Genomic DNA, 14,693 nt, shown 5'->3' with positions numbered 1-14,693 from the left:
ATTCGTGATGGAACCTAATCCAACCAGTTGGGTAAGACAAATAATATTCAACACAACACAAAAGAGAATAATAAGAGTAACAAACCTAACCTCAGGTTGAAAGCAATGACGAGCTCGGAGAATGGTCAGAGAATGTAACGACCCAACTGGTCATTTTGTGTATTTTAGCCTTGTTCCCCTATTTTATGCTTCTCGTATGTGTATTGGATTTTAAGTGACTTGTGGGGTTAGTTCTTTTGGTTTTGGGAAGGTTTTGGAATGAATTAGAACACTTAGTTCTATGGTTGGAAGCTTAAGTTATAAGAGTTGACCCAGGTTTGACTTTTATATTGACAACCTCAGATTCATGTTTTGATGGTTCCAATAGGTTTGTATGGTGATTTTGAACTTGGGCGTATGTCCGTATTTTTATTTGGAGGTTCCTAAGTTGATTTGGCTCTAATTATCGAAAGTTAGAATTTTGAAGGTTTGGAAGGTTCATAGGTTTGATCATGAGTTGACTTTGAGGCTATCGGGGTCGAGTTGTGGTTCCGAGACGTGGAATAGGTTCGTCATATCATTTGGATTTTGTTTGCTAAATTTGAGGTCATTCCAAATTGATTAGATGTGTTTCGGCGTGAGTGTGGAAAATTGAAAGTTTATTAGTTCTTTAAGCTCGAATTGAGGTGCGAGTTTGTACACCTCATGTATTCGTGCGTAAAAGTATGTCATAAGTCAATTGATGTAAGCTCGAAAATGAGATCATATTTGAAAGTATATAAATTAAGTTAATCATTTTACCTTGGAGGTTACAAATATTTAAGATCATGATCAACAAGTAACAAGAGGTTGGAAGATTTATAAGCTAAACGAATCAAAAAAAATAAGTTTCGTCGAAAGTCGTCAAGTTGGAAATATTATAACCCATACTTTTGGGGTTAGAGTAGGGTGATTAGCATGATACGAAGGTGATGTTATGAGGTATTATAGTTGTATGTTAGTCGCATGTTAAGTTTTGAAGTCAAGCTAGTTATGAAACAAAATTCGACGAAAGTCGTCAGAAGTTCATAAATTTTACTAAATTTAGGTCTAATGTCACTAAGTGTTTCTCCCAATATACTTGTAGCTGCGGTGTGATCCACCCACCAAATTGAAGGTCTAAGACTCTAGTATCCAACACACTAAAGAGTTTATAAATGCAACATCAGAGTTGAGAGATATTCGTATTTTCACAAGATGGCACAGACTGGTAAGTGACAAGTAGGTGCTCGCCTACTTGCTTAAATGAATTTACCAAAAAGAGGCAGTTGAGTGCGGCCAAGGGGCCCTTTATATGGGCTGATTCTATCATATTTTCAACATAATATCCTGATCAAAACATAGGAGAAAACTCCTTGCAACTCTTCTCCCAAAAGTTTGATCAAACCCTAAGCGATTTCGAAGGTTACAAGTAATTCTAGTGGCGAAGAAACCCGGACTGCTTGCTAGTTTCTATTCCTCTTTCTTATAGCTGTGTTGGAGGTTGTTTTTAGATGAAGAGGACCAAGATATAGATTGGTTGTGATCATTTCAAGGTGATTTATGCTTCTCGTTACCTTGTTTAAGCTTCTACGAATTGTAGCTCGATTATAAGGACTAGCACTTGTAAGTTTTGAAAGGATTAGCATGCTGTTGTTATTACGTCTTTGCTGGGTGTCACAACCTAAATACCATCTAGTCGTTTATGGAACCTAACCCAAACCACTAGGTATGTCAAATAACATTTAACACAATACAAATGAGAATAATAATAATCAATGAGTAAAAATAACTGAACTGCCAAAAGAAATCCCAAGGATTGGCAGTACAAGCAATGAGCTACTAAGACTTTAGATTTACAAAGCTGGTATGAAACATAATTACAACATCAGCTTGAAATATACATAAACAGAACTCAAATCTAAAACTACCAAGAAAAAGTGGTAGCAATATCCGGACAATGGGAACATCTTCAATGCCAGCTTCCTTCATGTGCAGTAATATCAGCTCCAAGATCTGCATGCAAGGTGCAGAAGTATAGTATGAGTACAACCGACCCCATGTACTCGATAAGTAACAAACCTAACCTTAGGTTAAAAGCAGTGACGAGTTCAGAGAATGGTCAGAGTCTAATACCAATGGCCAATAACAAATCATAACAATATAGTGAAGACAGTAGAGGTATATAACTTAAGAGGTATAATGATCAGCTCGTTCAAAATTACGGGAAAGTAGACATGTTGTTCAAGTATAACAGTCAAAGTCCAAATCTTACCACTGAAAATTAACTAAAACATGGGTTTATCAAAATAACTGTGTTATTCCAATTTCCAAACATCAGAGAGTTTTCATTTACCAGTTAGCATGAGGAAACTACATCTCTATGCCTACAAGTCAAGCATACATGTCAAATTATTAAATGTCATATTATCGTCTAGCATGAGGAAAATACATATGTTTGCCTACATGTAAAATATACATGTCAAATAAATGATTCCACAGTGATATCATCAAGTACCCTCACTCTCAGCACACTCAAGATGCCGGGATCAATGCCCCCACTCCATCACACACACAAAAATCACTCAACAATGTGTGGGTGCCTAGTTGGAAAGCCCCTCGACAAAGCACGTGTATATATATATATATATATATATATATATATATATATATATATGTGTGTGTGTGTGTGTGTGTGTGTGTGTGTGTGTGTGCGCGCGCGCGCGCTAGCTACTGGTATGTCAGACTCTGGAGAGGCGGATCCTGCTAAGCGCTAAGAATAAAGCTAATATGGCCTGCTGCGACGTGCAACCTGATCCAAATAACAATAAAGCCAATTAGGCTTGTTGCAGCGTACAATCCGATCCAAATATCAATAAAGCCAATAAGGCCTGTTGCGGCATGTAACTTGATACAAATATCACTCTCAAGGCACTAAGACCCACCTCAGTCATTAACCTCTCAAGTCTCAAGGGCTCACAAATCTCATATCACCCAGCCCAAATAGTACATCTTATAAAAGACCACAACAATGTGCAGTGTAACAACAAGTAAAGAACAGAAACTGAGATATGATATGCAAATAAAGAATCATGACTGAGTGCATAACTACAGTTAAGACATATAGCTCAAAACAATGGAAATAGCCTCATTAGGTCTCAACCGAAGTAATCACTTAACTTAAACATGATTTCTAACATGAATCATAGCTTAGAAATAATGAAACTAGGAGTGAAAACACGGATATAACAAGATTTGATAGCAAAACAAGTCCAATAATAGTATGAAAGTCAACTTGGATCATGATTACACTGGTTCACGATCACACGCCAGTGACCTCGCATATGCATCAGCCCAATATATCTCATATACATGGTTCCCAAGGATAATTATCCTCAAATCTAAGTTTAGATATGTTACTTACCACAAACAAGCTAAATCAAATATCGAGCAAGCCAAACAATACTCTAGAAATGCCATCTTGCGTGAATTAACCTCCGAATGACTCGAAACTAGCCAAAAGCAACGCAAAACATCAAGTAATGTTATAGGAAACAAATCCAAACGAAAAAGGTCAAATCTTTAATCAAATACTCAAAGTCAACCAAAAAGTCAATCTGGGCCCGCATCACAGAACTCAACAAAACTCACAAATTCTGATAACTCTTTCAAATACGAGTTCAACCATAAAAATTTCACTCAAATCTGACTCCAAATCAACGTTCAAATCTCAAATATTGTCTTTAAAAAAGTTAGACAAAACCCCCCAATTCCTCTTTTAAAATTCATTAATCAAATGCCAAATCGAAGATGGAATAATAGAATATAATCAAAATCGAGTAAAAATACTTACCCTAATCCATGTGGTAAAAATCCTCTCCAAGATCACTCAAAACCGAGCTCTAAAATCTCAAGATGCGATAAAAAGAACCAAAATCTCGGTTTATAAACTTCTCCCCAGCTCTTTCGCATCTGCGAACAATAGGCCGCTTCTGCGGCGTCACTTCTGCGAAAAATATCCCGCTTATGCGGAGTACACTAAAAGTTCGTCCTCTCGCACATGCGGATAAAGGCCCGCTTCTACAATAGCGCATGGGCAATCATCTTCCACTTCTTTGAAACTCCTACCTAGTCAGCTTTTTCGCTTACGCGCCTTAACTTCTGCTTCAGCGATAACGCAGATGCGCCCCTTCCTTCACATTTTCGAACATATCTGACCTGCCCAAATGCGCTTAAGCGCCACTACTACGGTTTTTGCTGCTCCGCACCTACGCCCAAAGTTTCGCAGGTACGGTTGTTGTACCCTATTTTGCACATGTCAAAACAAGATTCAACTAGCGGTTTCCCAGTTGTTGATAAAAGAGAGTCGCCATCTAATATTTACAGGTATACAAGGGTGCTTGTGTTTCATTAGATCATTATTCTATTGCTCTGCTAAACGATGAGATTTATAATAAGGGTTCCTATTCTTCTAAGGGGACGGTGTTAGGCACCCCCTAAAATCTACCTGAGATAGCTCCTCGGACTTATGCTAGGTTTTTGGAAGTAAATGTCTATATTCTACTTAATTAGTGCTTAAGGTCTGAAACTATTATAAGTCTTTCTTTTATATCTTACCACTTTTGAAAGAAAATTGTGCATGTACTTAAAAAAAGAGGTCATAGGTTTTACTAAATACTGTAATTTGTAAAAAGGGTCTTTCAAATGTTCACATCTTCAAAGTTAAAAAAGACTTATGAATGTAGTTATGTTTTAAATATTTGTCTTTTGAAAAAAAAAGTGGCTTAGTGAGGTAACCATGTTATGGGTATACCTTTGAAGAATTGTTTTCAAACCGAAGGTATGCCTTTTTTTTAAAGCTGAGCGAAGCTACTAGTTGCAGTTTATTAGCCGTGCTTGATTTTTATTTTTGTTGAAGACCAGTCTTGAAATGCCAGTTCAGTTATAATTCCTTTTTGAAGAACCTTATGAAAATGGTTAGCGACACTCAGGAGTCTTTTACTTATTAATGGTAAATGATCAAACTACTGCAATGAATATGGTAGATAAGCTCAGGTTCTTTCTTTATTTTACTTATGGCTTTGGTTTGCCTAGGTTCCTAAAATAATCAAAGCATAGCCTAAATATTTAACAATAGTGTTAGTATCAAATACATAAACAAATGGGTGAGCAACTAATTTTATCATCTAAAGGAAAGGAGAAAGAAAACTGTACTCGTTGAATTGGGCCAGCAAATGTTCAGGCCCAACATAATGTGCATGAATAGTGGACTAAACAGGAAATGCGACCACTCATAATCGGATGGTGGGATTTAGCTCCAGATGGGCTCGATGGGCCCAAGTCGAGTTCATGCATACAAAAGAGATGAAAACAATTAGTGAAATCCACATGAGGCCCCAACAGAATAAAATTAAAACATATAAATATGACTAAGATTGTAACAAAAAAAAAATCACAAGGCCCAACAAGACAAGACTGTAACAGACACTAATTACAATTAATGCCAATTTCTATTTGTATTAATCCTAGGAGGATTAATAAGATTTAATGACCAAGAGATTAGGATAAGGCCTCATTCATGGACAAGGTACCCTTGGAATCCCTGGCACTTTAGAGTTCACAAGGGTCTTAGGGACTCCGAGCAGTGCCTATGTCAGGGAATGGCATCTTAGCCACAAACTAGGTACCAACCCAAATACCCTTAATCACTCACACTCACTCTTCCTCAAAGGTTTAGTTAAAAATAATGTATTCACTTAATAATTAACATGAGAACAACAGCAGGTACAAAAGTTTCAAGTACACAAAGTTCAGAAGCTATGGAGAGCACTATCATGGTGCACAAGCATGAACACCTTAGGAATTACACCATTAACTTTATAATTAGAACCTAGAAGGTGAAGGTCAATTACAGCAGATACTAACAATGTCCAGAGATACTCAACATTCATTTATAACATGAATTAAAACATTTAAAGAAATTAATCACAGGTGCAGAACAAGGATATTTTCAGAGTAACCAACAGTAGACTATTCCAAGTTTAAAGATGCTGAGTTTAAGTGATCCTGGGGGTGTAGGAAGACATGCATACTAACTTCATTGGTTGTATTGGTAGGTCCAAACTTATAGGAATCCTTAATTAAGTTCACAACACTTTAACAACTATTTAGATTGTATTCATAACAATCCAAAGTTCCCACACACATGGTTGAATTCTCCCTACATCGAGTACTTATATTAACATTCTTGCTCAGACTCCCTTGAAGTGGTAACAAACAGTAGAAGTATCCCTACAGAATCAATTTTGATCTAATTTAAACTTAATAGCATGGTCTCTAACCTATCATGTCTCAACCAATGTCCAAAGTTACAGTTAAGCTTTCACAGCCAAGGATATCAACTAAGTATAGTACTACATTCCTTTAAACAAGACAAACAAAGATCATTGAGTTTCCTTAGGTCCACAAATGACAACAATTGTCTTACATTCCAGATTATATGTTGTTAAGATATTAAAATAGGTAGTTCAACTCCTTCTTCTATAGGATAGCACAGTTTTAAGTGAAGAGTGTAATAGCTTAAGCATGAGTCTTACTTGAATGGGAAAAGCAAACAGGAAGTTCATGAGCAAACAAAAGTATAAAAGCTAACCGAAGATACTCAAACATATGCACAATGATATTTCTAAATGGCTGCAAGGTTACAAATCATATCAAATGAGAAAATTGTCTAATAAACAAGTTAGTGAATTCATTACAGAAGTTCAAATCACAAGAATATGTGAGTTTTACATGCACAGGGTAGACATGGTTTCAATATCAGATCAGTTAAACAGGTAAGTTAGGTGTATGGCATGGATACTATAATGAGGGTCATTCAGTTGAATTAAAAGTGGTACAACATTACTAATCCAAGCATAGATATAGCAGGTATGACTCTCAACAAGATGTCAAGGAAACTTTGAGGACACAACATGAATTAGGCTAACAAACATAATAGTACTGCTGATAAACTCACATAGAATTATCACAATCTCTTAGCTAACTGCAGAAGTTCAGTGGAACTTAGGTATTTTACTTTTAGGAAGCATTTATCCGGCAAAGTTTATTAAGTTGCTTAGCGCAGAATAACCACCTAACCTTGGAAAAGTCACAGATTATCAGGAAACAATTGGCTCAAATAATAAGGCTAACACATGAGAGCAAGACATGATAATTGACCACGAACTAATAAACAAAAGATAATCAACAGAAAAAGACATGATAAGCACAAAATAATACAAACAATTGAGAGAAAGGGAGGGTCAGTGTACACTGACCTTCTAAGGACTAGCAAACCAAACAAGAACCTTGTCTATCCATTTAGAAATCCAAGCTTAACCTCGAACAGTAAAGAAACTCAGAATCGGAGAAGAGAAAGTGAAAATCAGTGAGAAAGTTTAAAGCCTTTAATTCTCTTAGATGTTGTTCGTTTATTATGTTGGTGTTGTTAGGTGAGCCATTAAAGCTACTATTTATAGTGGCATTCAATGTCTTAAGCTTTCAGCATATTTGAATTTAGTTAGTGGAAGATGACAATGGTCGAGATGATGATAGCAAAGTAGGTAAAATCACAGAATCAGAAGAGGGAAAAGGATTTACCTGAGAATAGGAAATGGTCGTTGAAGGTGAAGACCCATTGGACAAAGCTTGTTACTGCGTTTGACCTCTGGACATCGAATAATCATGATGAAGCCTGAGAATCCTTCATGCATGCATCCTATTTGAAAGAAGATTAAGAGAGATCAGAAGACTTGAAGTTTCATCGTTGAGCCTAGGGTTTATGATTTGGGGTTTTTTTAATTTTGTCGGTGGAAATGGAAAAGAAACTGGCGTGAATCACGGCTAGAAGGGACAAGATGGATGATTCGAGGTTGAATCAAGCAGCTTTGCACAAATTTGTGCAAAGATTCAGACTGGTAAGGTTTGATGGATTTGAGAGAAAAGATAGGAAAAGGGGAAAGTAGGGCGGCCTGTTTGGGTAAAATGAATTAGGATTTAGGTCTTGATAGGTTTAAAGTGAGTGAGCGAAGGGGAGCCGTTGGATCATTGTGATCAACGGCTCCGAAATTTCAGAGGTAAAATATTTTAGTAAGAAAAAAGGATGACCGTTGGATTTCCTTTAATCCAACGGCGGAGATAAATCGCTGGTGGATATTAAAATAAAAGGGGCAAATTTGGTTTAACCGTGGATCGTTAATTAGTTGAATCAATGGTCCAGATGAGGTGTGCTTCTTGTGTGAGTGGTATTGAGGAGCGACGTGGCATAATTCGATTCGTTTCCAAGGGTTGGGGAGGATCGCCAACATGGAATGAAGGGGTTGATTTTCGAATCAGGTCAGGTGGTTTTGGGTTGGTTTTGATTTAATAAATGGCCAAGTTGTGTATTAACAAGTATTTGCAATTATAGCCTTTTATGCTTTTAACCCTTTTAAAATTAACTTAATTAAACTTAATTAATATTTGTTAAATATAGTAAAAATATAACCAACAAATATGTTATAAAATGCTGCAATTAATTAATTATTCATTAAAATATTTTATTTACTCAAATTATAAAATTAATTTCGAATTATTTAAATGATAAGCGAATTTATTAAAAATCAAGGATTAATTTGTTGAACTAATTATAAAACTTGTGTATCAAAATATAGATGTTATATTAATAATTTCAAAAATAATAAGGATAATATATTTTATAATTATTTAATATCAAATTATTTATTTAACGATATTAATCACTAATTTTCTATTATATTTATAAAAATAGGTGTTATTGATTAGAAAATATTTTTAACACATTTATTGAAAATTATTAAATTATAAATAATTTAATTTTAAAAGGGAGGGTTAAAATTGGTCATCAACAACTGGCCCTCTTTGACCGGAGACGATGAAAGAATTTTCGGGCAAAGATTTGAACCAAGACCAATTTTCGTCCTGACTTTAGGCATGTATTGCAAGAATGACATATAGATTTGGGGAGGATTATGAGTTGTAAGATCATAAAAGATTAGAGAATATTTAGGGAAAATTAGGGCCGAATTCTGGCTTTGAATCGCCTACATACCTCAGGGTTAACGAGGATCGGACCTTATGTAGTTTTGGAATGATGATTTGGAGGGGGGTGATGCTTGCAGGAGTTGCCCCAGTATCGTGTTATGACGATACTGCAAGATGAGAAGATCTTGGACCCCAGAATGACCTTACGGATTGCCGTTTAATTATGAGACTTGAAGATTTGATGATTTGGAGTTCTACTGATCGGATTGAGTTGGAGTTTTGATGATTTACCTGCTTATGAGTTTGTTATCCCTCATAGCGTTGTAGCTTGGTTTGCTGCTTAGAAGAAGTTCCAAGTCACAATATTTGATCCTGCAAAAGAAAATACACACATACCCATATATTGTAATGCAGATGTGTTAAGATATGATGTGAATAATGAGGAAATGATTATGCTTGGTTGCCGGCTAGCCATTATTTGGGATCGGGGTGACGTGATATTTGAATTTGAAGTCTCCAAGCTCTGGAGCATTATTTGGGATGTCATGGATGGGCCTTTGAAGTTGACTTGATTATTAGTCAGGTTGTGTACCGTTCCGCAACTGTCGGAGCATTAAGTCTCCACGCGATGGGAGTAGTTGACTTGAAATGTAAGATATCTCAACACGATGTAGTACATGACTTTAAATGTAAAAGCCTGTAAGCTGCAAAAATAAAACGTCAAAACATTCAAGATAAAAGAAAGAAATAAAGGAGCATGCCCAAGAGATACGCTTGACTGCGAAACTATATTGCAGCCGTCGATCGACAAAATGTATGGCGGAATTGGATGGTCCATCCTTCGATTAGCGAAGTTAGTGATGAAATTTGCAACTATATTCTTAGAATCTGCGATATGGTGGAGTGATAGTGTGATTTGTGCGAAGTGCTCTTGTTGGCGAAGCGAACAATACAGGGCTCCGATTGGCGAAGCCAGTGGCTCGCTATGTACAAGGTGCTTTGATTGGTTGAGCAGACGGTCTTCTATATACAGGGCTTCGATCGGCGGGGCTAGCGGCTCGATATGTACAAGGTACTTCGATTGGTTGAGCAGACAGTTTACTATATAAAGGGTGCTCCGAATGGATAAAAGACTTGGCTCAAAAACACCTGCGAAGAACTCGAAGTTAGCCCTTAACCATATGAAACAAATGAATCAAATAATGAAGGAAAGATAAGGGCTCATGAGATGGTAGCGGGTTCTTCATTGCTCCTAGTGTGACCTAGCATTCTTTGATTCCTATTAGTTCTACGCTTAAAGAAAAATTCTCAGTAGGAGGGGGGTGGGGGTGTTAGTTTGTGTTGATTGCAGGCCTGTCCTTGCCCCAAATCTGGTGAATTATGCCACGAAGTTCGGTAGGTGGAATGATAGTTTTCTAGAAAAGATTTTCAAAATCGTTCATTTTTATGGCAAATGTCATCGTTCCAGATTATGACATGTTCGAAAGTTCCCTTTTACACGAATGTGGTTTTTAGATGATTTGCCCTGTTGATTAAGATTCCTCGAGATGCTCCTAATGACGTAGCTTCTTGCTGTCGCGATCTTGTCCTAATCTAATAAATGCATTACAAAGGCTTTCCTAGGGCTATGACCGAACCTTTTCAGGTTGCCTACGTATCCGAACAGAATTAGGTCTGAACATAGTTCGAGGATAATAAACTGATGAATGAATTATGATGATGACTAAGCTTGACTCATGCAATCTACATATCCAAATGGAATCAGGTCAAAACGCAGTTCGATCACAATAGATGAAAAATGATGAGAAATTAAAATGAAGTGGCTGAGTCTGACTCAAACTGACTATGTATCCAAATGGAATCTGGCCAAAACGTAGTTCAATTACAATAGATGACTGAATCCGATGTGGATTGCCTACGTATTCCCGCCAAAGGAAATCAAGTCGTGGCGTAGTTCCGAATACATACAAAAATAATATTTGTATTTTCTACTACAAAAGGGAGAAGGGAGAGAGACCGGACCCTACATGGGTTGCCTACGTATCCCACCGTGGGAAGTTAGGTCGGGCGTATTTTTATTACAACTAAACCCTGATTCTACTATCTTCAAATGTAGTATCTTTTGATTACGTCTGAGTTGATGGGCTTCGTGCTGACTATACCATCCATTTATGCTAGGATCAATGCTCCTCCCAACAATACTCGATGGACCACATAAGGACCTTTCCAGTTACGTGCGAATTTTACTTTGTCCTCTTCTTGATGGGGGAATATCTTATTTAAAACCAGCCGCCTCGGAGTGACTTGCCGTGGTTTCACCTCTCTACTAAACACGTTGGACATCCTATTTTGATACGGCTTACCATGACATACTGCATCCATTCTCTTTTCATCGATGAGCATGAGTTGCTCCTTCCTAACATGTATCCATTTCGTGTCGTCTACCTTGGTTTCATGAATGACTCATAAAGATGGTATCTCGACCTATATGGATATCACAACTTCTGTACCATATACCAACATATATGGCGTTTCCCCGATGGACATTCTCATAGTGGTGCGGTAACCTAATAAAGCGAAGGATAGCTTCCCATGCAACTGCTTGTGATTTTCTACTATCTTCCGTAAGATCCTTTTGATGTTTTTGTTGGCTACTTTAACTGGTCCATTCATTTGCGTCATGTAGGCTGTGGAATTGCGGTGGACGATTATGAATTTCTCGCAAATCTCCCTCATGAGAATGCTATTGAGATTGGTTGCATTGTCAGTGATGATTGACTCTGGTATCCTAAATCGGCAGACTATGTTGTTACGAACGAATTCTGTCACCACCTTCTTTGTGACGGACTTGTATGTAGAAGCTTCGAACCATTTGGTGAAGTTGTCGATGTCTATAGGATAAAGCGATGTCTGTTTGATGCGGCGAGTTCTACAGGTCCAATCTCGTCCATGCCCCAGGCAGCGAACGACCAAGGAAACCTATTACGTTAATCTCATCAGGTGGAACCCTGATGAAATCCTTGTGAATCTAGCAATGGTGAAACTTTGCACGTAACAGATATTATCACTTTCCATGGTCATCCAAAAGTATCATGCTCTCAAAATCTTCTTGGCTAAAACGAAACCATTCATATGAGGTCCGCATGTTCCTGCATATATATCTTCCAGTAGTCTTGTTGCTTCAGCGACATCGGCACATCTTAACAGACCCAAGTCCGAGGTCCTCCTGTACAGGACTTTCCCAATAAGGAAAAAGTGATTTGCTAGTCTTCTTAGTGCTCGCTACTAACAAATGGCGGTATTCTCTAGGTATTCTCTTGCTTCGAGGAACCTCTCGATGTCGTAGTACCACGGTTTACCGTCTAGCTCTTCATCTACATGGAAGCAGTATGTATGTTGATCTCGAATCTCTATCTCGATGTGGTCAATGTAATTTTTGTCTGGATGCTGGATCATATATGACAAGGTTGCAAGAGCGTCGGCGAACTCATTCTGGATTCTGGAAATATGTATGAACTCAATCTTGGTGAACTTCTTACATAACTCCTTTACGCAGTGCAAGTATAGAAGGATCTTGGCGTTCTTGGTGGTCCATTCACCTTGAACTTGGTGTACAAGCAAATCAGAATCTCCTATGACTAGAAGCACTTTGATGTCCATGTCGACTGCCATTATTAGCCCAAGGATGCATGCTTCATATTCTGTCATATTATTTGTGCAAGGGAACCTTATCTTGGCTTAAGCCGGGTAATGCTATCCTGACTTAGAAATTAGAACCGCCCCAATCCCTACACCTTTGAAATTTGCTGCTCCATCGAAAAATAGTCTCCACCCCGGGTATGACTCTGCAATATCCTCCCCTGCGAATAACACTTCTTCATGTGGGAAGTATGTAGTGAGTGGATTGTAATCCTTGTCCATTGGGTTCTCTGCGAGATAATCGGCCAATGCTTGTCCTTGATAACTTTCGGCGTCACGTACACAATATCAAACTCACTAAGAAGAATTTTCCATTTGGCCAACTTTCCTGTAGGTATATGCGGACATGTAGTGCCTCAACCCTTGAGTAATCCTAGTCAAAGCACAGCAGGTCCGCTCTAACATGGTGTACCTGGCTTCATAAAGTGTGAACTTCTTGGTCAGGTAATAGATAGCTTGATCCTTCCTTCCAAACTCGTTGTGTTGTCCTAATAGGCATCCAAATGCATTATCCATAATGGACAAGTATAGTAATAGTTGTTTACCGGGTTCCGGAGGAACTAACACTTGTGGATTCGACAAATATTTCTTCATCCTGTCGAAAGCTTTCTGACATTCGTCCACCCACTTTATAGCAGCTTCCTTCTTCAACAACTTGAAAATGGGCTCACAGATTACCGTTGACTGGTCTATGAACCTGCTGATGTAATTTAATCAGCCGAGGAATCTAATTACATCCTTCTTGCTCTTGGGCGGTGGCAAGTCTTGAATGGCCTTGATCTTTGAAGGATCTAACTCAATCCCTTCCCTGCTGACGATGAAACCTAACAATTTCCCTGCGGGGACTCCGAATGCACACTTCGCAGGATTCAACTTCAAACTGTACCTCCGCAAACTTTCAAAGAATTTCCTCAAGTCACTCAAATGATCCGCACTCTTCCGAGACTTGATGATGACATCATCCACATATACCTCGATCTCCTTGTGGATCATGCCGTGAAAGAGAGTCGTCATGGACCTTATATAGGTAGAACCGGCGTTCTTGAGACTAATGACATAACCATATAACAATAAACTTCCCATGGTGTGGTGAATGATGTCTTCTCCACATCTTTTTTGTGCATCAGAATCTGGTGGTACCCAGCAAAATAATCCATGAACGACTGCAACGCGTTTTTCGCACAGTTTTAGATAAGGATATGAATGTTTGGTAGGGGGAAATAATCCTTTGGACTAGCTTTGTTAAGATCTCGATAGTCCACACATATCTTAATCTTCCCATCCTTCTTCAGTACTGGTACGATGTTCGCCAACCATGTAGGATAATTAGTGACTCTCACTACATTTGCCTTTATCTTCTTGGTGACTTTTTCTTTTATCCATAGACTTAAATATGGTTTGAATTTCCTGGTTTTTTTCTTGACGGGTGGTCTCGCAGGATCGGTGGGCAATTTGTGCAAGACTATGTCGATACTTAATCCGGGCATGTCTTCATATGACAAAGCAAACACATCGATGTATTGTCAGAGAAGCACTACCAATTCTTCATTTTGCTCTGTCTTCAGATGGATGCTGATTCATGTTTATTTCACGTCTTCTTCGTTTCCCAAGTTGATTACTTCTAAGTCTTCAAGGTTGGGCTTTTTCTGGCTCTCTAACTGTTCGATTCCTAACGGGAGGTTCTCGGGCATCATGCGTTCACCATACTCTTCGTAGTCTGCATCATTTTGCTCGAGGGTTTTGTTACATGTCATAATCATGGAATGCGAGTTTTTATCGATTTGTTTACTAAAAAAGAAAAACTAATAAATAAGATCTAAAAATGAATTCGGAATGATTTCAGGAAACGTAATTCTTTTATTTTATCAAAAAGGACGTCTCAGCGTCCAAAGAGGCAATTGACAAAAAAGGTACATGCACGGTTCAAGCCTCAATTGACCATGCATTTTTCAAAA

At 38.0% G+C, this 14,693-nt stretch overlaps 1 protein-coding gene and 1 long non-coding RNA gene across 2 annotated transcripts; both read right to left on the bottom strand.

The window, feature by feature from the left end:
- Positions 1-1,757: 1,757 nt before the first annotated feature.
- On the bottom strand, positions 1,758-8,004 carry LOC117278235 (uncharacterized). Its single transcript, XR_004508567.1, has 4 exons — positions 7,639-8,004; positions 5,212-7,372; positions 3,422-3,509; positions 1,758-2,013 (listed from the first exon to the last, which is right to left on the bottom strand). It is a non-coding gene; the product is annotated as an uncharacterized lncRNA (long non-coding RNA).
- A 4,320-nt stretch (positions 8,005-12,324) lies between these two features.
- Positions 12,325-12,711, bottom strand: LOC138902559 (uncharacterized). The gene has a single exon (XM_070190441.1). The coding sequence runs from the start codon at positions 12,709-12,711 to the stop codon at positions 12,325-12,327; it is 387 nt and encodes a 128-aa protein (XP_070046542.1).
- Between the last annotated feature and the right edge of the window lie 1,982 nt (positions 12,712-14,693).

Source organism: Nicotiana tomentosiformis, chromosome 12, assembly GCF_000390325.3.
Source record: "Nicotiana tomentosiformis chromosome 12, ASM39032v3, whole genome shotgun sequence".
NCBI lineage: Eukaryota > Viridiplantae > Streptophyta > Magnoliopsida > Solanales > Solanaceae > Nicotiana > Nicotiana tomentosiformis.
Note: the sequence above shows the minus strand (reverse complement) of the source record. Positions and strands in the feature narration are given on the sequence as shown.

Excerpts from the sequence above, each read along its gene's own strand:
- LOC138902559 (XM_070190441.1), bottom strand. The coding sequence starts at position 12,711 with ATGGCAGTCGACATGGACATCAAAGTGCTTCTAGTCATAGGAGATTCT.